Source organism: Sitodiplosis mosellana, unplaced genomic scaffold (genome assembly GCF_009176505.1).
Source record: "Sitodiplosis mosellana isolate CC-2019 unplaced genomic scaffold, AAFC_SMos_1.0 Smas_scaffold_38, whole genome shotgun sequence".
In the NCBI taxonomy this organism is placed as follows: Eukaryota; Metazoa; Arthropoda; class Insecta; order Diptera; family Cecidomyiidae; genus Sitodiplosis; species Sitodiplosis mosellana.
Window position 1 is genome coordinate 2,523,361 of NW_022595280.1, and position 24,718 is coordinate 2,548,078.

At 35.3% G+C, this 24,718-nt stretch overlaps 5 protein-coding genes across 5 annotated transcripts in view; 3 read left to right on the plus strand and 2 right to left on the minus strand.

Annotated features, from left to right (window-relative positions):
* LOC129569500 (chitin deacetylase 1) overlaps positions 1-6,012 on the plus strand; it is a 69,456-nt gene extending 63,444 nt beyond the window's left edge. The window contains exon 9 of the mRNA XM_055448353.1: positions 5,266-6,012. Within this exon, the coding sequence (XP_055304328.1) occupies positions 5,266-5,614 (349 nt within the window). The 3' untranslated portion in view covers positions 5,615-6,012. The remainder of the gene's footprint in view (positions 1-5,265) is intronic.
* An 8,627-nt stretch (positions 6,013-14,639) lies between these two features.
* Positions 14,640-15,800, minus strand: LOC129569505 (glycine-rich selenoprotein-like). Its single transcript, XM_055448359.1, has 4 exons — positions 15,643-15,800; positions 15,372-15,456; positions 15,171-15,302; positions 14,640-15,042 (listed from the first exon to the last, which is right to left on the minus strand). Exons 1-4 carry the CDS (start codon positions 15,659-15,661, stop codon positions 14,946-14,948), a joined length of 333 nt encoding a protein of 110 aa, XP_055304334.1. The 5' UTR covers positions 15,662-15,800; the 3' UTR covers positions 14,640-14,945.
* A 1,089-nt stretch (positions 15,801-16,889) lies between these two features.
* LOC129569504 (uncharacterized) lies at positions 16,890-17,664 on the minus strand. The gene is made up of 2 exons (XM_055448357.1): positions 17,458-17,664; positions 16,890-17,289 (listed from the first exon to the last, which is right to left on the minus strand). The coding sequence occupies exons 1-2, from the start codon at positions 17,607-17,609 to the stop codon at positions 17,067-17,069; spliced, it is 375 nt and encodes a 124-aa protein (XP_055304332.1). The 5' UTR covers positions 17,610-17,664; the 3' UTR covers positions 16,890-17,066.
* Positions 17,665-18,626: 962 nt separating this feature from the next.
* LOC129569503 (antigen 5 like allergen Cul n 1-like) lies at positions 18,627-20,498 on the plus strand. The gene is made up of 5 exons (XM_055448356.1): positions 18,627-19,142; positions 19,290-19,442; positions 19,518-19,599; positions 19,729-19,888; positions 20,036-20,498. The coding sequence occupies exons 1-5, from the start codon at positions 18,981-18,983 to the stop codon at positions 20,274-20,276; spliced, it is 798 nt and encodes a 265-aa protein (XP_055304331.1). The 5' UTR covers positions 18,627-18,980; the 3' UTR covers positions 20,277-20,498.
* Positions 20,499-23,227: 2,729 nt separating this feature from the next.
* LOC129569502 (antigen 5 like allergen Cul n 1-like) lies at positions 23,228-24,553 on the plus strand. The gene is made up of 4 exons (XM_055448355.1): positions 23,228-23,520; positions 23,587-23,821; positions 23,894-24,065; positions 24,136-24,553. Exons 1-4 carry the CDS (start codon positions 23,374-23,376, stop codon positions 24,392-24,394), a joined length of 813 nt encoding a protein of 270 aa, XP_055304330.1. The 5' UTR covers positions 23,228-23,373; the 3' UTR covers positions 24,395-24,553.
* Positions 24,554-24,718: the final 165 nt, after the last annotated feature.

Here is a 24,718-nt window from a genome sequence, read left to right on the forward strand (position 1 = left end):
GTCTATCAAAGTTGACCGAAATCATTTAAAGTTACAAGTCGAAATAAATTGCTTATTTTGGGACAAAGTGATTTTCTTCATACAAAAACATAAATTCAATCAACTACAGTCAACTGAATCTAAAATCAGTCAGTCATTTTTTTCCACACGGGGAGTGTTCGTTTGCAACTGAAACTTTCATTTGGTGATCATTCATTTCATCCGTTCATTGGAAACTCGATTGATAATAATTTCATGTGAGTTCGAATCGATATACATCCTTGAATGTCCTCGACTAAGAGGAGAACTTTTGGACGACAGGAGAGTTGTTACTTATTTTGGACATTGAACGCCATTCAAATTCTTGGAATCAATATCAAGTGTCAGAGAAATCAAAATCCAAATTGAACTCTTTCACAAATTTCTAATGTACAGAATCGAACATAGGTTATAAATTCTGATCTGTTACAGTGCTGATTTCTTAATAATCAACTTGTGTATGACACCATGAAATAGACCCGTCACCGTGACGATCCATTGTGAAGACCAACAGCTGACAATAGAACAAATTCTTCTTGTGCAAAAGTGGAATTTCTTATTAAAATTTGATTCTTCTTAAGAAAGGCAAAGCAATTTGTCTTTGTTCTCTTTGAAAGGCAAAGCAAAAATTGCATTGAGGGATTGAAAACAAATGATGTTGCTAGTACGCCATCAGTTCACTTAAAAATTAAGTTCTTGAACATCGTGTAATAAGTATGGACGGCTTTGAGTAGCTGAAAAGCGGAAAATTACGATGAGTCATTCAAAGAAGAACAAAACTATTCTGTTTTATTTAATCCTACCTTGCAGAAAGTTTCCAGGTTCAATGTTATGAGTCCATATCAGTGATACTGAAGCGGAATCTGTGCATTGGCGATCATTATGATGAAATAGTTTTGCAAGTGCGTTCAAATCAAATTGATGGATTGGCAAATGCCGCTGTTGCGCTTACTCAAAGTTAATCCGATACAAATCCCAATCAAAATGTATCTGCAGCTGCGCCACTGATTGAAGTATCCGAACAAAGTGAGCAAATTGCCACAACAAGCGAACACGAAATCGATCAAACATCAGCTGAAAAACTGGATTTCGATTCAGAATTCAAACAATGTATCGAATCATTTGTTTTAACTTTCCCCTCCTATTACAAAAAAATGTCATTTGTTTATTTTTCAAATCGGGATGTTCTGAAAATTTGAAAAAACAGGCTCTGAAATGCATACAATTACATAGGGGTCCAGCCAGACCCGAGGTGAGCGATCTAAGGTTTTTGGATTATTTCATCCTTTTTAAGGACTTTTTTATGTGTATTTTGCTAGATCGATAGCCAATAAAATTTTAGGCAGGTAACTTAAAACTCAAGTCTTTATTAAAGAAAAAAGAATGAGTGACGTTTCTCGCTTTAGTGGTGTAGTTGAACAAACGGCAATTCGAACGTATTGAGGCAATACAAAAAACCAAATCATTGGAAAGAAAAAACGTTCGGCAATACAACAAAAATTATTGCTAGTAATAGCACTAATTTCTCATAAATGTTCAGAGAGAGTTTGACGAAAAAATGGTAGTTGTCGAAGACAAAAACATCGTAAGAGGGCATTTTCAACAATTTTTTTCAACATCACTGATAAATAGTTATAAAAGAGTCGTTCTTGATATCAATCCACCAACTTTCCAAAACGAAATATGAGGTTCAACTACATTCGTACCCTACTAAAATCTGAAATTCATATGTAGAATCGTTCGTTTCAAAAGCTGTAAATGTTACTACAGTGTATTTATATTATTTTGAAGAAAAATCCGTATCTATTTGCTGACCACAGAATTTATGTAACAAATATTTGGAAAAGATTTCCATTGACTCCTAGGATGTCCACGAATTTGTTTATTTAATTTACGAGCCGATTTGAAATAATACAAACAAATGTTAAACATTTTACATTATGCACCATTTTACCATTTTCTTCCATAAATTACGAGTCAATGTATATGGAACGTGACAAATATTTTTGTATTATTAGAAAAAATTGTTTGCTCGTTCGTTTGGTAGTTTACATTTGAAATGCAAGGAAGAAAAAACATTATGAATTCTATGGGCAAGAATTAGAGTGTATTTCATTGACTTTGTCATGAAAGAGAAGGCAAGTTTGCTTCGTGACAAACACGAAAAATCGCGATAAACCACCAAAAATGAACATACTTGCCTTTGACAATTTTGAAGTCAAAATTAGTCTTGTCTTTCATGACAAAGTCAATGAAACACGCTCTAATCTTAATCTTACTCATAGAATTTATGATGTAATTGCTTCCTATTCATTTTAAATGTAATAAAACAACGAACGAACAACCTAAAAATTCCCGAACGAACACATTTTTTTTATAATGTCGAGTGAACGAACGTTTGAGGCCAATGTGAGAGAATAAAAAAATGGTGACTTTTATGTAAAAATACCTATTACCAACGCAAACTGAACAAAAAGTAAATGTCCCATTGATTCATTTTACCCAGAAACAATTCATTCTACTTCTTATTCTGATACAAAAACGAAAAAAATATCAAATTTATTCGCGAAATTTTAGAATTTATTAAATAAATGTTTTGAAGAGATTTTATCGTGTTTTAGGCTCACAAATTGATTCATTTGATATGTTGGCACAAGATTATCCGTGTGTATTTGTTTCATAAGTACGAAGGCAGCTCTATGCGTTTTATAACCAAAACAATTATTCGATTCAAAACTGGATTGTATGCTTTTTGGGATCCACTGCGAATTCAGTGTATGAGTATCGACAGTTCAGTATGCATTGTTCGAGCTGCTACAAACGCTATACATTTTAATAGTATTTACTTCAAAAGACTAACGTGGACAAGCATCGAGGTATCATGACTCATCAAGACTTAAAAATTGTTTTCCTCCAATCAAAGTTCAAATGGTTCTGTAAACGATATCAGGGCTTTTTTCAATAGTGTTCTCTTCTTCTTCTAGTGAACATTTTTGTTGTAAATGTCAATGCAATGCATTGATTATTCGTAGGATATCTGCATGTGTTTTAGTTCACTTTGATTAATTATTCGGTATTTGTGGCATTGGTTTCGGAGCGTTTGCGTTGTTTCCAATCGATCGACACAATTGTTGATACCACTCAGTGAAAATTATTGATATGAACCGAAACTCTGTCCAAGATAATCGATGGCATGGCCAAAGGAATACGATAATTTTGATGTAAATCAATATCCCTTAAATGATCCAAATTGTGAATATCATATCGAATCGATCACATTGTTGTCAGTCAAAAATCGGGAAGCAGGACTCAAATTCGAAATGCATTGAAGATTTTATGTGAAATCAATCGATGGCGAGCGAACCAATTATTAGAAATCGTATGATTGAATTCGACTTTTGATTTCAACTTCTTTGATTGCGCTCGTTCAACAATGCCGGTCAACGAACGCACATATCATATGAATCGCAGGTAGCATTAAAACCTTGAAACTTCACTGCAGTCTTCTGATCAGCATAACCAAACTTTCCACACATCAACGATTGAACAGTTGGCATAGAAACTTTCTATGAAGTTGAAGTGGCGAATGTAATTCAGATTGAGAATGCAATAAATGTTGTTTTCACCATGCGTATGATATGTATCCATGGCAGAAGACTATTTCGGTCGACCATAAATTCATAGACTCTTCGACCAAATGGAAGCTCCTTCAATCGCACAATTTTCAGACGGACAAAGTGTTTAAAATGTAAATTAAATTTTTCGGTAGTACAAACTGCAATCCGTCCTGGGCTGATGTATGCATGTATGGTCATATATATATGGCTATTAAAAAACTTTGTAGCTAATCGAAAATTTCCACACACATAAACTTTTTATTGGAGCAAATGGACATTGGACACTCACGGACGTGTGTTCCTATGTTCAATGAATGTTGCTCATGTGTTTGTTGCAATGGGAAGACACATACACAAATCCAGTTAAAATGGAGTTAGAAAAACTTTGTTTTTAACAAATCGTATGCATTCTCTCTCTCTCTCTCTCTCGCAAGAAATTGGACCAAACAAAATAAATGCGAAAACTAAATTGACGGTTCGATATGGAAATGTTTCGGTATTTTCTTCAATTTCATGTTATTATCTGAAGGTTCGAATGTAGCAAAAAAAATCGAATTGGATTTTGGTAGACAATGTCGACGAAAAATGTTAGAAATGTCATGAATAAAGGCAAATTACTGCGATGAACCAACTCTAAACCTAGGACTCATTGAATAGTTTTGTCGTCAGTCGCACTAATTCTCAGCGTAGTGTGTATGCGTCTCGATGCGTGGTTGTTGTTGTTTTTCGATTTTCTTCGTGCATTTTGCAATTAACTTGAAAGGGCGTTTCTATTTAACAACTTTAAACATACCATCTCTGCATACGTATTTATTATCCTCCGGCAACCGAGTGAAAGCCCAACCACTTTATTTTCTTTGGATTGAGTTCATTTTTCGGGTGCCGAGTTGGTAGTTTGTTTATGACTTTTTGTTTTGATTATTGTGTGTACTGTGTATGGTACCGTCTTGTTCAGTCGTGTACGTGATCGCCATGCACAAGGCGCTCTCGTACGGCAAAAAAACACATTGGGCTGAACACCATCACCAAATACTGTTATTCGGCTGGTTTGCTTTTTTTTTGTTTTTAAATTTACTGTCACTGTTTTGGCAATTTATGGGTGCCACATCAAAAGTTCACAGCAAATAGTCACTTTTTATGTTGTTTACATTCATCCGATGCAAGCGAAGCGAGGGGCGAAAAATCTGCCGGACACGCAAGAAGAACGTTTTTATGATAAGCACATATTTGGTCGTTGTTGTTCATTCAAAGTAAACACACATACTCTTGATTGGTTTGCTGGCCCAGCCCAAAAATCGCATTGCGCATTTCTTGCATGTGCTTAATACCGTTTAATTTATTCATTAAATCTTACTTAAACGTCCATTGATTTACGCAATATTCCAAATTTCAATCTCTGTGTGTGAAAAAGCGGTTAGGTTTTTTTTTACAAAGTTTATTGTTCTATGAAAGTTTCACATGGAGAATATTAATTTAAAAAATTCGGTATAAAATGATGTATTTGAATTGGGTGTGTTGAAAATAACATATGCATAGCGTTCTATGCTTAAGTTAAATGTATAGTATATGCTGGATAAGTTGAATGTTTGATTGAATTAATTATTTTGTTTTTTCCTCTGTTCATTCACAGGCCAGATGTGTGGGTGGTAACCACAACACAAGCATTGCAATGGATCACCGATCCAAAACCATTGAAATCGCTCAACAACTATGAACCATGGGCATGCCAAAAGAAACAATCAAACGTGCAATCGCCATGCAATATATCGACCAAATGCGCGCTGCCATTCAAAACACAAACGTCCAACATCACCGACACCCGCTACATGGAAACGTGCCGTGATTGTCCACAACAATATCCATGGCTGGGCGATGCCGAGGGTACTGGCATCGTCAACAAGGACAACTACAATTTCAATGGTAACGATCCGGATAGTGGTGAACAGAGCGAAGGTGCCGAGGAGAGCCAAAAAAAGTAGAAAAAAAAACAAACAAACAACACACAAAACTGAATAAGATAGGATGAGTAGGAGGGGAAAGAGAGTAGGAATGAACGCAGCAGCACGAGAAAAAACAGATTGCGCTTGAAATGTAAACATATTTCTGTTGGACAACGAATAGAAACAACAACAACAACAAATGATATCGAGAGAGGAGAACTGGCGCAAAACCAAATTTTATTTGGACTTAAATTAATGTTCTTTTATGTCGTGTTTGTTTTATCAGTGTCTCGTGTTTTTTCCTGTGTCTGTGTATGCGTTCGTTAAATCATTTAATTGTAGAATTTTGCGAAATATGTGTTGAGGAGAGAAATGAAAATTCATAAATAAAATGAATGCAATAAATGCGTGTGCCGGAATAATATTTAAGTCGAAAAGCGGAATATAATTCCACGTTTTTAACTGTTATTTCCTTTTTATTTGGTGGGCTTTTTTCCCTGTCAGCCTGGAAAAGAATGCTGAGGGTTGGTCTTTTTTTTATGTCTGTGGTAAGTTCTGTCGACTGTAAACAACACTTCAAAGTGAGAATGGTGCGCCGTAGCGCAAAAACCAAATCAAAATTTTTATCTGCTATTTTTATCGCCGCGTTATCATCATCATCTTAACCATCGTCATCCATTTGATGCGCTGGTCTATTTTTTCCCCGCGCTCTTCGCGTTGCGTTATTCATGCCACATAATCTGTAGCAGACACAATACCCACATATACACAGTGTATGGAAACCCATTTGAACATTAGTGCAGCGAACGACAGTCTCGAGATACTTGGTTTTTTTTCCTTCTCATCTACAACTTATTTAATATTCTATAAGTGCCGCCAACATTTTCAAATACCAAGTGTAACATAAAAAATAATGAATACAAAAGACACACGACAACAAAACGAAGTTCGCTTCTTTTTCTTACGACCTGAAACTGACGAAGTGCGAGCGACGAGAATGGAAAGCACACGGGCTAACTGAGATGAACACGGGAATAACAACAACCAACTGTTTGAATTCATTGCAAATTTTTGTCACAATTGAATGAAATCGTCGTTGCATGTCCACACCCCCGCACCTACATCCGTTCCAACTGTATTATTGTTCGTTGACTTGCCGCAAGACCTCAAGCACGATTTGATAAGCAACAACTCCATCACAAGCATTGGTAATGGAATAACAAAAGTGCCACCAATTGAATTTCAGACAACGACCGTCTTAATAATCAGATCGCTTTCATCAGCATCGGCAACACGTTGCCATTTTAGAATACGTACATTTAATATTCAATGGCATCGATTCTTTATTCTTTCATTTCGACAATTTCTCAGACTATTAATTCAGAAAATATTACTCTGTAATCTTCCATTTTTTTACTATATATTGGAGCAGTCCACAATCATAACCATTTCCATGACCTTTCAACACCATAACCATTTTCATTCAAATGAAGTCTAGACTTTTTCTATTCACTGCTTCAATTTTTTTCCCTCTTCTTCTTTTGGTAAACAAGACATAATACGATAAATCGCAACAGCTGCTCAAAACCATGCCGTCAACAGATTTTAATTCCAATAATTGAAGATATTAACACGAGATATACGCACTTTTTATATGTCCCTGACGACTATGCGTGCTAATGACATTTAAAATCCCAGTCAACGTTGGCTAAAATGATCTTCATTTGCAATGAATGAGACAGTGTCTTTTTATTAAAACACCTTCTCATTCAATATAATATCTTTTTTTTTAAATGATGTCTAAAGGTGCAAAATTCGTTGAATAACATGCAAATTGCAATTGAAATTGAAGAAATTGGATTATTGCTGCCGAGAAAATGTTTTGCAGCTACAACTCATCGTTTTCATTTCCAGGAACTGTTCTTCTATTCCATTCAGAAGATTCGTTTTTTTTTGCGCATTCACTTCGAAGCGAGTCTAAAAATTTGTTTGCGACAATATTTATTGAAAATGAACCATCAGTAACATATTTTTTTTGCTCAATATTTACCTCGAAAAATTTTAAAATTTCCAGCCAATATTCAGTGGTCAAACCACGATAGGTGAAGTGGGTTACACTAAGTATTTTCAACGTTTTTCAAGCCAATCATCGCTAGAATGTTGGTATGTACCTTCATCAAAAAGCCGTCAAAGTGCAACTCTTAATCATAATAACTAAATTCCACCTTTAGCACACGCTTTGAGTACCGCGGTAAGGATCAGGCAATTCTTGCTTAAGTAGTTTTTTCATTAAATATGACAGTGAAACTTGCGGGTGTTAATCACATTGCACTTTTTATGCTCTTTTTACGACAGTATTTTGATGGTTTTGGAATTTTTACTATAAAGTACTTAGACAACACTTTAAAATCCAATATCTTTTTGCATATAACGACAAGTTTTGTTATTTTGCACATACAAGAACAATTTCGTTGCATTTTCCCGCGTTTCTCTTCATAGATAAAATGTTCTTGATTGTGTCTACTCACTTGTTAACTTTGAAAATTATGTAAACACAAAGTTTCTATATGATAAATTCGGTGAGCTCTTTTTTGTTTACTGTGTTATTACGTGGTATATGATGTGGAATGTGCTTGCATTCGTTGTTGTTCCTTTAAAATGTTCCACTTTGTAGATATTATTAAGTTTAACTTTGCAAAATTGACGTCTTTTGAGACGCAACCGAACAGAGAGCGAAAAGACTTCGTTTGCTCCAATTGTGTGTGATGTTGCTATATCGCTGGAAACTGTAACATTTTGCAGCAGTAAAAGTAAAGCATTTCGTTGAAATGTGAAACAATGCCGTGATTAATTGTCACGATTGCAGAAAAATACACACATACCCACACATTTGGCATAAAATATGTGAGAGTCTGCTTTAAACCGTGTCATAAAACCCATATTCCAAATTAATTATATTACGAAGTAACTCAATCGTATCACATTAATTACTTTTGGAATGTTTGTTGGAAAATTTTCGGGGCAGAAGAACACCTTCTCTCTCGCTCTCTCTCACTTGCGGTCGATCGCAGCAACAATATACCATGGAAAAATGAAGAAGAAGAAAAAATAAAGCTTAAAATATTGAAACACTTATAAACTACGAGCATTTAAAAACACTCGCGCCATTAATACTCAAGAACATGTGGCAGCGTTTTACGTGTGCTTACTTCGCCTTCGAACGCTCTCTGTCTCTCACTCCCGCGCGTATTCATAAAATGTTTTTGCGAAATAAAAACACATTTCATTAAAAACTCTGGCACAGTCAATTACGCGCGAGCAGAAAATAAAGATAACACAATAAAATGCGTCGTGTGGTTTACACACTGGCAATAAAAACTTTACATCGACTCAATTGTCGCCGCCGAAATGAATGCGTATTCATGAAGATGTTGCGTTCGTCTTCGGTTTTTTCGTTGTAAAAGAAACAGAAGAAGAAGAAGAAGAAGAAGAAAAAACTGCGATGTAATGAAAAATGATGGCACATTTTCGAGGAGTGAAAATAGAATTTGGCAAATAAAATGTTTGGATTTCAAGGTGAAGATCCGTTGGATTTGGGAGTCATCTATCTTTTATCTGGTTTGGGATAACAACCAAATTAGTGGGATGTATCACTTTTAATGACACTTTGACAATTTCGAAAACAAACACACGCAAAAATGGCCATAAAAACGATCCACATTTTTTTTTACTGTTGCTGCTGCTGCTGCTGTTGTTGTTGTGAGAGCTGTGTTTTGCATTTGCAAGCAGTAATTTGAATTTCAATTAAAATGGCTTTGCCAATAATATCCATGTGCCCACTGCTCATGTACTGTTGTTCGCAGAGCCATAAAATATATTTCCTAAACGATTGTAAAATATGAAAAGAAGAAGAGAGCACACAAGGCGAGCGCAGATCCTAAGAGCGAAGAAAAATAAACATCTAAATTGCAGAATAAATGCTGTTTCCGAAACCGCAATTCACATTTATTGTTTCGGCAAAGAGTTATATATGGTTTTTGGGGATGCGGTGTGTTTGTATGTCTTTTTGTGCAGTCCGACCGTGTCTTGCTTAACGGCGAAGGCAAAAGATGGAAGAGGATGAGTGAGAGAGAGAGAGAGAGAGAGAAAGGGGAAATGGGAGAAAAGTGTTGTGAAATTTGTGCCAATAAAAACAACATGCTGCAACCATTACACATATCAGAATTGTAGGTTGCGGTTAAATCGAATACAATATGCAAATCAAAATGAAACATTTTTAAGCATCGCCAAACAGACTGCAATCTCCAGCACATACACACACTCTCTCTTCCGTTCGTTTGTTCGCTTGTTCACGACCAACAAACATACACAGCACACACTTGAGCGCACATTTTGAGTGAGAGAGATAAAATCATCTTCACAGTTAAATGTGCAGAACGCAAGCAACCGGAACAGAACATACACATTTCGCACACAACAATTTATTACGTCAGATGAATGGATGGGGTGTTTCGGGCTACAATATGACGGTGCCACTGAACATGTCATCGAATATGGATGAAAGACATTTCGCCTGATTTCATGCCCGTTGATGTATTTTCTTTTAAATGCACCCTGAAAATGTTACCATCACACTTTTACGGGTTGCTGTTGTTGCTGAAAATCTGCTGCCACACATTCCCGGCACTTTCGAGCGAATAGAATGAGAAATGTTGTACACCGCATTTATTTCCTATATTTCGCTATTTTGTTCTCATTTGAAATATGGTGGCCCAATTTTTGTTTCTCTATACCACTCGCATTGTCGCTATCCCTTATCCATTTCCCAATCGAATTCCATACACATGTGACACTTTTGTATGTATTGTCATGTAAAAACTATCAGTTCGTCATCGTTTTCCATTTTCCAATTGTTTTATGTGTGCAATACATGAAGAAAGGTTGTCAGCTTGTATTTGCATCGCACCGCATCGAGAGAGGGAGAGATAACAAGGCAAACACACACTTACAACAACAACAGCCATTCAGCAATGAACCGCGAAAATGTAAAATACATGTCGACAAGAACATGAAATTGAGATATTATACGACAGATTTCATTCACACCATTTGGACGTTTTATGTCCAATTTCGTATATAGTTCCGCGCAAATCGATTTCAAACTCACTAAAGTGATTTCACACACTGAAATTTTACCCATCGATAAGTATGAATCTACTTGTGATTGGACTCATCGTACAATGAAATTCAATTTCATTTCCTTCATATTCAAATGAATCTCTCTCTCTCTCTGGGAACATATACATGGAGATGCGTCTAAAAGTATTATGTTGAGATTTCCAGTTGTATCCCGTCTATTTTGAAAATCGAAGCATGTGGCTTGCCTTGAAGGACGGGCCATTTCTGCAATGGCAGTCAATTGACAGAGCAGACAAACAAAAAATAGCAACAATTTCGTACGAAAAAAATATGCATTTGAATCGTTGAGAATGAAAACGATGTCAATTTATTCAGGGTAGCTCCAAATGTGGTAGCTTATTCAACGAATGGCAAAAAAATGCTCCAAAATTAAAAAATCAACATCTTCATTTCGAATTCAGTTAAACTTCAATTTTCTTCAAACTTAATCTCTGCCTAATACACCCAAATCTCTTTTCTTCAAAACATTCAATTGAGCGACTCATTCTGCTGAGCATGACCTCGACTCGGCTCTCGGTATAATCGTTTCATTTCCGCTTGCCAAATGTGTATCATTGTCTGTTTGAAAACAACGTAAATATCCTCTCATTCGTTGGCATTTTCCAGTGGTCTTGCTCATATTAAATGATGTGAAATTTAACGTACAGCTTAACAATAAGGACATGCCAGCCAGCCACCTTAGCAGAAATACGTACGTCGGTTACGATAGTAATGGCATGTTTGCATGATGGAACTGATGACATAAATACACAACAACTTTTCTGCATTCACCGAAAGCGGTGTCCCCGTCTCACTTGTTCTTCTGTTGACTGTCAGTGTTTTTACGATAGGATGCCAACAACAACGACAACGGTGACACAATCGTTATGTGTTTGTGCATGTGTGTACGGCGCTCCAGATGATAAGAGCGGAGTATTCTGTCTCGAATGTTTCCCTTCATGCGAAATGTAAAGACTTTCAAAGTGCATGCATCAACACGAAATATGTTTGTTTTACAATTTTGCAGCGATTTTTGCCAGCGATTTTTGCCAGCGATTTTGTATTCATTTAGATGAACAAAAGCCGGTGGAAAAAAAGCGACAACCTGAAGAGATAACAACCAAATTGACGCTACAACATTGGAATATGGCACAGAGGAAGTGTCTTGTGCCAATGAAGAACTTTCTCCTCTTCTCATCATCGCAACAACCGCCGGGTGAAACTTTACTGCGAATCGGAATATTTCAGCATTTCCGAGAACCACTCCTTGAAAATAAATGTTTAAATGAACTTTTCAGAACCGAAAAAATCCTCACCTTCCTTCATTGAAACGCTTAAATGAAATATGAATTATTAAGTCGATCGATTGAACAAAAGTGCATTTTTTACGTTATTTTATTGCATTTTTTTCAGTTTTTTCCTTTCAATTATATAATGTGAGTATTTTTCTTCAAAATATGCACGATTCTTTTTGTGCTCCTTTGCAAAATTCATTTGCTAGCTGAAATTCCATTTGGAGAATCTGAATGTGAAATTATTCCGATAAAATCGAATAGATTAAAATGTCGATCAAATCTCTTGCAGTATGCAAGTATGATAAGCGAATGCGAATGAATGTCGAATATGTATTGAAGCGTAAAATTGACTTGAAACGAAAATTGGAAAGTTCAACTTGCATGGGCCAGCAAATTTATCAACGAATAAAATAAAAATTAAAATCAATTTTTAATTTGTTAAATTGCTTTCGAATATCAGCTAATGGGTCAGTGCACACTGCACCAGTGTGCTACATTCAAACAGTGTAAATTTGAAGCGTGGGGTTTTCATATCGGATGAATGTAGAACTGTTGCCGTTCACTGCGATTCGTTGAATCTTTCGGCCAATTCAGTGCAATTTTCGTAACAAATTCATAACAAAAGGGCCATGTATTTTGTAACAATTTTCATAGAACTGAAATTATTATAAAATGTGCGTTCGGTTCATAAATTTTGTGCGGAGAGTGAGAGAGAGAGAGAGAGAGAGAGAGTGAGAAAGTGTATTGTGTTCGGTGTAGCTTTCGGGTTGAAAATGATGTTTTTACCAGATTAATTAAAACCGCAATCAAAACAGTATTACGATCAGATAATAAACCAATTTCGGTTACAACAGCAAAATCACCATCACCACCGCCGCTGCTGCACAACAATAGCAGGAATAATGGCAACAACAACGATAGAAATGACTAAATTGAGCATGGAAGCAAGCGAACGAACGAACGAACGAACGATTGTTTGATGGTTGCTCTGAATTCGCGCTCACAAACGTTTAAATGCAAAAATAATGTTCTACAACAGCAATAATAATCGTAATAATTAATGCTTGTTCGCAATCTTCCACTCTCTTCTTTCGGACATCGTGTACTTGGCCAATCCGCTCTCTGTCTCTCTTTCTTTTCCTCTATCTCTCTCTCTCTCTCTCTCTCTCTTTCGTGTTTTTCGCATTTCACAACACCGAACAACAATGGTCCGAAACGGTTTTCATCTAGCTGCAAATAAAATATATTCAATAAAATGTTGTTGCCGTTCATTATAACGCCGTACATTCGGAAAGAATTATGGATATTTTAAAAGTGCATTCGCGGTTAAATACTGAAACGTTTTATCGTCTGATTTCCGCTTTCGGTCGCATAAAATGGATTGTTAATAGCCATTCGTTGTGTGCGCACCGGAACATTGACGGCTGATTGAATGTTCGCATTCACGCGGTGAAACTCTGATTGAATGCACCAAATCAAAGGATTTTTCGCTGCGGTGACGTGCCAACAAAGAGGTTGATGCACTGTAAAGACTGATTGTTCCTTGATTAAAATTCATCGTAATTTCAATTTGGGCATTTGACGAATGAATCTATGCTGCCGTCATGTCATGCAGACGCAATGATCGTTAAATGCTTCATTGTGCCAAGCTATGTGTCAATTTTTATGTAGTAAAATGCTGCCAACGCTGCCCCATGCGCACTAATAACGGATTACAATTTACAGCATATGCATAAATCTGACCCCGTTTTTCCATGCACAATACACTGTTCTTTTCACATACCAGCTACTGCTTTTTGTATACACAAATTATATTGTTCCTCTGCTTAAATTTATATCATTTACATTTATCCAGCAGAGAGCCCTCGCATACACATAAACACACACAACGTGCGAATATGTATAAGCCCGTGCTGAAATAATATTGGATTAATATAATTGCAGAATAAATTCCGTTATTGTAACGAATTTGTTGTGCAATGGATTCATTTTCCATACTCACATTTTGGTGGGCTTTTTTAAGAGAGTAAAATTGATGGATCCCATTTTTTTATGGATTATATCGTAAATTCCATTCGATGCCATCGAACGAGTGAGTTTGTTGGTGTTATTGTTTGAAATGAGAAACCAATCATTCGATTCTTTTATCAACATAACGATTGAAAATCAATGCCAGCCCCGCATTATTCCCGTCAAAAAGTGATTTGATGCTTGTGAATTTCAAATTTATTTCCCGAAAATGTGGAATTTACATTAAGAACTAGTGATATGCGTGTATTTTTTTGACATCGTTTGAAGAGTAATGCAGAGTGACCGCATCTGTGGTGAGCGACTAGTCATTAAATTTAATGAAGTTTTTGTGTATTTTAACAAAATTTGTATTAGTTAATTGCGCAAAAAATTGCATTCATATTCATACCAAAAATAATGCATGTGTTTTTTTCGAGCAATTTTATCACTTTACTATTTTATTTTCTCCATAAAAACTGATTATTTTCAAATGGATTTGTTTATTTTTGTTTATTTTCCGAGTGAATAATTTCGTGAATCATTAAAGCAAATATTATCAAATGTAAATGAATACAAGCAACTTTAATCTCTTAATTTGCTTTTATTTCACGTGCAATAAAACGATACATCCATTCTTTCATTAACATATTCCATAAACATACACAAACTAGAATAGTCCCATACAAATGGCTATTTGACAAAAGGAAAAAAAATTTAACTATCGATTTTTGCTTCTTTTTACTTAGATTTAGATCGTGTTACAAAACGCGGGAATAGATAGATTATAGAAAATATTGTTAGATTCCTGTTGAAAAATATGCGCACACAGAAGTTTAGAATTGCTTAATATGCATCATCATGGATTTGATTTAGTGAGCAGGAATGTTTTAGCGTCCACAACTGCCACCAGGACATCCTCCTGGAACTGTTATATCCGACAAATGCATAATACGGCCCATCGGTCGTCGTGGTCCTCTTGGTGGTCTACAATATGGGTAATTGTTAGATATTTTGCGTTAATTCATACATCTTTCTCTCCAAGAGGAGAAAAGTTTTCCTCACAGAAATTTTATTGAATAAAGTAAATATTTAATAGAGAAAGTATATCCTACCCTCTGCCATCATGGCCACCGCCACCTCCACCACCGCTTCCGCCACCTCCGCTACCGCCCCAGAAACTTCTTCTGCCCGTGGATGAAGTGGATCCGTTTGAGTTTGTAAACGGGTCTATAAGCGACTGTAGGCTGGAAAACGGCAATTAAACGACTTAAATTCAACATTTGAATAATTTTTACCTTGAATTCAACACTTACAATAATGAAATGGCTGTGAAGATACCCAAAAATATCGAAAATACTCGTGACAACGACCATGGTTGGTTATTATACACTTTTCCATCTGTTCAAATAATGAAATAAATAACATTAATCAGCGCCTCGATTATTATTACGTGGTCTATACAAAAGGAAGTCATGTTTTTTTCTATTTTTATCTGTACGTAGGTGCTTTGATCACTACACGATACAATTTCTTTGTTGGAAATAATTTCATAATTCACAATAAATATTCATTAGTTCCACTTACCACTGCTTATGTAGACCATCTTTTTTTATAAGTTTCTTTGTTCACCTTCGATTGATTTTTATTTAAATAATTTTAATTTGATCTGCTGCTGGCTGAAAGTGATGAAATTGCTCTGTTTTGTTGTTAATGTATTGAAAGCAGCACGTCATTCCATTGGAAATATCCAGAAACGTCAAGTGACAGCTGACTTTATCCCATTTTCGAACATGACTGCCCGTGGCGCTAGTGTACCGCAATATTTAAATCGGAGTTTTTTTTTCGAAATTCGTTGGTAACTCGATTCATTTCATACAGTAAATGAATCTTGTTGGAACAACGTTTGTTGAACATAACATTTGAAATTGGTGGAAGTTGTTGAGAAATTATTAAATTTTAATATAATTGCGTCAAGTAATTTTCCTTGATGTTTTTGGTATGAATTTTTTTTTTCGCACAAGAAATTATATCGGTATGAATCATAACTTATGATTAATGCATGAAATTTTGGATTCAATAAAAAACGGAAAAAATGAGCAAATTTCAGATGTTGATGTGGATGAAGTATTAATTTTAATGAAATATTCCATTGAATAACTGATTTGAACAGAAAAAATTAATGCGATTTTATAGTCATAAAGTTCCGTCGCATTTTGTTTACTTCCATATTATTTTCGGCGTTTGCTTCCTTTTGAAAACCACTTGTTGAAAACAAAACTCAAAAACCGACTTTGAGTCGTATGGATGGCAAACAACAACATATGTTCCGAATATCAACAAAAATATAAACAAAAATCGTTCCATATGTTGTCTGAATTGAATGTTGTTCTCCTACTGAAACGTGACACGATATTTATAGTAGCTTTTATCTTGTCTCAAGCATTAAAGGATTGACACTAATGTTCAGAGAGACTCTCTCTCTCTCTCACACACACACACTTCTGACAAAAATTTAACATTCCGAGTAAGATCAAACAGATTGACTATCATGGGCCACAGAGAAATGAATGTGTAGTTTATTTTGTACAGCCATCATTCGATTGGGTTAATTTCCAGACAGCATAAATATTCATACACATTTTTTTGCACGAACTTTGTTCGATGTTCAAGTTCAAGTTCAATAAAATTAATCAACGACATAATCTCCAGTAGTAATTGTTCTAATGTTTGCGATCATCTCGTCGAAGATTTGATTTATTAACAGCGCATCGCTTGTCGACATCACCGAGAGACCGAGAGAAGTAGAAATAAAAAGAAACGTACTAGCATGATTGATGGTAATGTTAATATGTAATTTTATTTACTTGTACTGGCTGCGAACATAGAATCGTGACCACAATTAAAACGAAAATCAATTACATCGTAAAGCGATTAGTAGTGAATAAATGTACACTTCGTCATGTCTATCAACGTCAAAATTGAAGCTGGAACAACGACAAAAAGCATGTTTATTTGTTGTTCTGGTCAATATTCTGATCATCGTCCGGCACGTCAAAGCGCACATCAAGCACATGTTGCGTATTTGTTTCGGGTGCATCATTCTGTGGTGTATCGTCTTCATTGATCCGCGGAGGCGGTGTGGATGGATGATTTTTGTCCATAGCATTAATGTATGACACATAATTTCCTTGCGCTGAGAGTTCGATCACCTCTTGCTTTTCGACATCAAAACTTTGAATAGAAATAAAAACGAATTTAAAATTGACGAAAAAAACACACACAAACACAAAGAATGGAGCAAAAAATATCGTGCACAATATATTTTACATTAAGAAATACGGTTCATTTTATCGAAACGAAAAATCTCTCGATATTCTGAATATCATATTCATTACTTACGATATAACCTTCAAATTACCGAAAATGCGTTTCAAAAATTGCTGTGGAATTCCAGCGAGTATTTGTTGAAATTCAAATCTGTGAGACGGTATGTCTACCGATGCAAAAGCACCCACCGCAAATAATCCAACCAAATACACCGATAAATGCATGTTCTCATCTGAAGTGAGACAATAAAATAACTGAAATGAAAACAATCCCAATGTCTGTATATATACACGAAACCGCAGAATGCCGATCGCATTGACTTCTCACCTCACCCATGCGATTAGAACGATGCTTCTGTATTGTGCAATTTACAGTTTGTTCTCTTTCAATCTTCCATTGCCGCGCTTTTTTTCGCCAACTGAGAGAATGTGGTTTTTGCACTTCACTCAGCTGTTTGAATAAGCAGCTCTTTGAATCATTTCGTCACACACGGTGATGCTTGTGTCCACATTGCGGTCTTGTTTTATTGCACGGCTTTAAGTCAATAAACACGGCAATACATATGCACGTTTAATGCCATTTAAATACCGATGATTTGCTATACAATTGATTGATTTCATCTTGTTCGCTCACATTGTGCATATTATTTCATTGAAATATTCTGTTTCCGTTGTCTCATCTACTTTGTACCTGCTCATCTCAGAATAAACTTGCAAATTATTACTTGTTAACAAACGAATAACATGCCCGTTGATGTATGGGCTTGCTGCTTGTGCCTCATTCTCGTGCTGTATGCTGTGGTTTTCGACGAGTCATTGTTTCAGGTGCGATTTATGAGATATCATCCATGAACACATTGAGTATTGAGCCAGAAATTCTACTTCCGATTGATATTTGGCATTTCTATTATACGTTTTTTTTGGGGGGGAAGCCATTATGAACCAGTTTGTTATATCGAAACGATTGCTCTGTTTTTCTTTCTCAATATAAACAAAGAGAAAAGCAATTAATAATTTGCCAGAAAGAAATAATGTTAACTCGCTGATTTAATCACAACAAGTGCTAAAGTGATCTGTCTAAAGCGCGAATTGTGTGCGACGGAACAATGGACGTTGTTTGTTTATCGATTGAAAATTGTGATTAGCATGAAATAAGCACGCAGACAACGCACCGATAACGATCTAAAAATCCACACACTTGATCCATTAATGCAAGCGAAATATCGATGGAGCTAGAAACATAATAATCTGCATCGTAACAATTATAAATGATTGCTGACCAATTGTGTACAAAGCTGGATACAACATCGAACAAATGCGACTCACGATTTTAATTAGACGTGTGTATGTGTGTGTGTGTGTATAAACAACAAGGAAAAGATCATCGCGACATGCTTTTCGGGGCAGTCAAACCGATCGGTATATAAAAGACGCCAACGGTCAGCACAACACTATCATTCATTCAAACGTTCGTAACAAAAAGCAGAGTCTCTTGCGCGTCTTCTGCTGTTGTTAATGTTCAAGTATTGTGTTCAATTGTTGCAATTTTAGACGAGATTCGTGTTCTTTTGTCTATAGGCAATATTTTTTGCAAAAATGCATTTTTATTTGAGTGAATTCAGTGCCGCCGTAGGCCGAAGCATTCAACGTTTTGGCTTTGTTAAATTGGCCATTTTTGTGTTGTTAAGCTATCACATCGTTGAAGCAAAGAATTATTGTTCCTATTGTAAACATCACGTTGCCTGCAATAATGATGGTGTACGTTGTTTTCTTATGAAACTAGAATAGAACTAGAATTTAAAAAAAAAATTGTGTTGAAATCATGTGAACCCAATTCATATTCTTGTGTTTTATTTTGAAATTTTTCAAGTTGAAAATGCGAATTAAATTTTTATTTCCGTGTAGAATTTCGGGAAGGATTGTTCAGCCGATCGACAATTGTTAGAAATGAACACCTCACAGAAGGAATACATCGTAAAACTCCACAATCGAATGAGAAACAAAATTGCTTTGGGACAAATTCCAAAATATAGTTCGGCCGCAAAAATGCCGTCCTTTGTAAGGCGAATAAACTAAATCATCGAACTTGACTTATGTTATATTTCTAAAAATAAATTGTTAAAATTTTTGCAGCAATGGAGTGATGAACTAGCTTATTTGGCTGAATTAAATGTACGATCCTGTAATTATGGTCATGATGAGTGCAGAGCAACAGGTAATTAGAATAACTATTCTTTTTACATGAGACGTTTTTTCTCACAATCTTGAGATCTTCTCTGCTTGAGAAAACCAATTGGACAGTTGAAAATTGACGATGAAAATAATGTTCATACTTTTTCATTAGATAAATATCGTTGGGCTGGTCAAAATATTGCACGGCGCGGAAATACAAAGGGATATGAAAATACTAATACAGCCATCAAAAAGATGATCAATGACTGGTTTATCGAATACAAAGATGCTGACATGAGCTATATCAAGTCATATCACAATCATCCGTTGGGGTAAACTTTTAATGATTTTAGTTTTACTTTTTGAAATGATTTTTCAATATAAATTTAAAATTTGAATCTTTTCAATCAATTTGGTTGAATCAACAAATTTTTTTAAAATGAATTTTCGTTTTGCAATTTTGTTTCTCTCAATTCCAGGAAGAACATCGGTCACTTCACAGTCATGGTGAATGATAAAAACAATGCGATTGGATGCGCAATGATACGTCACCAAGAAGGTGTCTTCAAGTATCGTTACTTGGTGTGCAATTATGGTTTTACAAACATTTACGAGCGACCGGTGTACGAAAAGGGTGCGACCGGTTCAAAATGCAAAGAACGCCACTCGATTTACGAAGGTCTTTGCTCAGCAAAACAAGTTGTTATTCCAGTTCCTTGATCCAATTTGTACCAAAAAAAAGGTCCAAATCTATGAAATACTCATTTGAAATTCGTTAATTTGTTATAACTTATTTATTTGTGATTCGCATTTTTGATGTAATCTTATTATTGAAGATAAACTTGACTAATGAAAATCTTCACAAAACTTGAAAACTTTAATCAATTACACAATTAAATGTTCGAAATTATCATCACATCTCCGTAGTGTTGATTTGTTTTATTTCAAAGTCTTTCGGGACAGACAACTTGACGCAATGACGTGACTTTTGCAAATGTTTTAAATTGACTTACGATAAACACGAGTATTACACTACTGATATGAAAACAACATATCTCTCGTAAGAGATAAAAAGCATAGAGCCCAGAATATTCGTGGGTGAGTGCCACCGTCTACGTGATGAGAATGATTGTAAAGGTAGGAATATTCTTCGCATATTCGTCATGTCTGGTTGACTTCATTTTTTTTATGCTCATCTCAAAGGAACTTACTCAAATTATACGTTTCAGATTATTTGCATTTTGCATTTATTAAATTCTGTTTGAGAATTCATGTATCATGTTCAACCAATTTGGATATGTCTGGCAACAGTTCTTGGTTAGTCATTATCATAACAAAATTATAGGTTTACATTTGCGTTCGACATTCGATGTAATTATTTTGGAAATGTCATTCGATTTGTTTACAGATTGATTTCATAGTGAAAATTGCTGCAATGGACTGCAATAAAAATGTATGTGCTACAGGACGACATCTTTCTTTTTGACTATATGGGCGTTGCCATTTCAAAATACTGAAAAACATATCATGATGAAGCGATTGTCTGAGTCTGAGACACTGCAGTGTCATGTGATTAAAAATCGTCGCTGATTATCTAGCAAAAAGTCGGTTGCCACATGTACATAACATAAGTCGACCAACAATAGTAAAGTGCAAAGAAAGACAGATTTACTACTGTTTTCACATTTAACTTTTTAATTGCTGTGATTTAAAAAGAAATTAACCTAACTTGTACATATTTTAGGTCACAAATTCATAGAAAAGAAGTTTCCAGCGTTAAAAATTAAAAAAAAGTCGTAAAAAATGATAAAAAAACCAAACGAATTCAATGCCATGTGCTCATGTATTCGGAAATTTGAATCGATTAAACTAGTGATAGTTGTTATTTTGAGCTGTCAACTAGTTGCGACCCGTGATTATGATGAACATTCACGTGATTTTTATGGGGTATGTCTTTGCTACTGAATATTGATACCGAACTATCTTACAATAGAAGAATATCTATTCTGTATTGTTTGCTTGAATTTTCAAATCATTTTTTGGACGCAGGATTTTTCCGATGAAGACTATGGAGATCGAACTATTTTGGAGATGACCAATCGTAGAAAGGAACACATATTAAGGTTGCATAATCAATTGCGCAGCAAAATTGCATTGAGTGAAATTGGAAAATTCGATTCAGCTAACCGAATGCCGGTTCTTGTAGGTATTCGATTGAAAATTTGAATAACATTTTTAGCTTAAAATATTCATTTTCTATTTGAATAGCGCTGAGTAATGAATTGGCTTGTTCAGCTGAAACAAAAGTACGTGCATGTGCAGGTGCACAAGAGGAATGTTTCACAGGTAAACAAAAAACGTTTCCTTAATTCTATGGATTATTTGAGTGTGTAAAAACAATTTTCCTTCTCATTTTCATAGACAAACATCGTAACCAAAACAAAGCTCGCCACGGTGTCCCAGAGAAAATCAATGAATCACCCATGTAACTTCAATGATTATGGATTGGTTTTTGGAATACAGAGATACCGACATGAGCAACATATATATATTCATCATCCAATCGCCATCAAGGGACCGAAATGCAAAGGTGACATAACGAAACTTCGAAGAATATTCTGAGTTTACATCTTTTGTTTTGAATTTGATTCTAGGTTGGATATCGATAACTTCACAGTGATGATGAATGACAGGAACTCGGTTGTGGGCCGTGCAATGACTCGTAGCCAAGAGGACGGCTTTAATTTTGAACATTTGGTCTGTAATTATGGTTATGCATCACATCGTAGACCCGTATATGAAAGAGGTGCACCCGCTTCAAAATGCAGAGAACGTCATTCGACTTACGACGGCCTTTGCCGAACTCCAAATAATTCGGATGAAAGATGATTTTGAGCAATGTTCTTTTCAACAGAATTCTGCTTGTTTAGAAATTAGTTTGGACTTTTAATGCGAATTTAAAAAAAATGGATTTTAGCTCAAACGAGAATATTTGGTTTAATTAAGATTGTCTCTTTAGAATCACGAAAATGTTAACATTTGAATTTGAATAAAATAAATAAAAAACAATCTTTTACGAAATACTCGAAATACTTTGACTTTATTTACGACATAAGAGTTTTAGATGTCGACATTTTTCACAGTTTGAGATGGTTTGAATTCCAAGCATTGTCGTCATATTTGGTTGACTTCAATTTTTTTTATGCTAATCTCAAACGCACTTAGCAAATTATATATTTGATATGATTTACCTCAGTTAGAGTCTGTTCACCCATGAACGTTTCAGTAACTATTTTTGATGAGTCATTATTACATTTGCAATCGAGCTTCTACGTGCTACTTGTCATACCAAAAAAAGGCTTTTTCCGTGTCTCACTCTGAATTTCGACTCTATTTTGGAAATGTCATCATGATCCAGTTCAACGAAAACCAATTGAGACTCGTTGCTTATTCACTTGGTTAAGATTTCACAATGGAATCCGCGTTGGGGTAGAAATTTGTGCGCTAGAGAGCAAGATTCTGTATCCAGAACGGTTGCGTTCACATTTTACTATTTTGCAAACAAATGATGATAGAGCACTTATCGGGGACACTGGCAAAAAAAACGTTCGGATTGTTTGTATATAAGTCGCAACAATTCAGCAAACTACCATCAATCACTCGAACGACAACAGTTAGGTGCAAAGAAGCTGTGATTTACAACTGTTTGCAGATTTAATATTTTAAATTGTTGAATTTTGGAACAGAAAAGTTTAAAAAAATTTCTTTAGCATTGAAAATTTCCAAAAATCAATTGAAACAGTGAAAAGTGTCAAAAATGTCGATAAATTACTTAAACGACTTTAATGCCGTGTGCCAAAACATTTGGAATTTGGGAGCAATTAAATTAACTATACTTGTTATTTTAAGCTACCAATTAGTTGCAGCCCGCGATTATGACGAACGTTCACGTGACTTTTATGGGGTATGTTTTTGCTGCTGAATTTTCATTTTAAAATAACCATATTTCAAACCGAATTTTCGGATGTAGGATTTCACCTCGGACGAAAGCTATGGTGATCTTAACCTTTTAGAAATGAGCACAAATCAAAAAGATCACATTGTGAGACTGCACAATCGATTGCGCAACAAAATTGCATTGGGCGAAATACGGAGATTTGATTCTGCGTCTAGAATGCCTGCACTCCGTTGGAGTGATGAGTTGGCTCGTTTAGCTGAAACAAAAGCACGTGCATGTGCAGATGGACGAGAGGAATGTAAAAAAGGTGAACAATCGTTTTTTTTTTTAATTTCTTCTTCAATTACTCATCGTCGGGTTCTCATTTTTTTCTGTTCAGATAAATATCGCAATCAAAACATAGCTCGCCGTGGATGTTCAGATAAAATCAACGAACCACCCACATACACTATGAGTTCAATGATTATGGACTGGTTTTTGGAATACCGGGATGGCGATATGAGCAACATTTATTCATCGAATAATCGTCCACAAGGCTTCGAAACAATCAAGTAATACATTCAAACTTTGGAGGTTTTTCTGATTTTTTTTTCATATCATTTATTTTGAATTATATTCTAGTAAGGACATCGAAAACTTTGCAGTGATGATGAACGACAGGAATTCAGCTGTGGGATGTGCAATGATTCGAAGCCAAGAGGATGGCTTAAAATTCGATCATTTGGTTTGTAACTATGGATATGCAACCAATCGCAAACCCGTATATGAAAGAGGTTCAGCCGCATCAAGATGCAAAGAACGTCATTCGACTTACGAAGGACTTTGCCGCAACTCAAATAATGTGGATGATAGACGTTTATTAACATTGTTCTTTAGATAAGCATTTCGCAATTTTTGTATCGATTTTTTATTTCGTTTTCAAGTATGGATATATACGGGTTAATTTATATTAGATTAAGACATTTTATGAATTTTATTTTTATTATCACAACAAATTTGTATCTTTTGAATTGCTCAAATATAAAGTAAAAATTAAACAATTACAATAAACTATTTGAAACTATTTAATTTTATAACGAAGTCGTACTCTATCCAAGCCGTAAGTGATGATGTTTGAATTCTAAACATTTTGGTCATGTTTGATTGACTTTTAATTCAGATGTCAACGTGATACAGGAAATAAGTATATTCGCTTCAAACAATC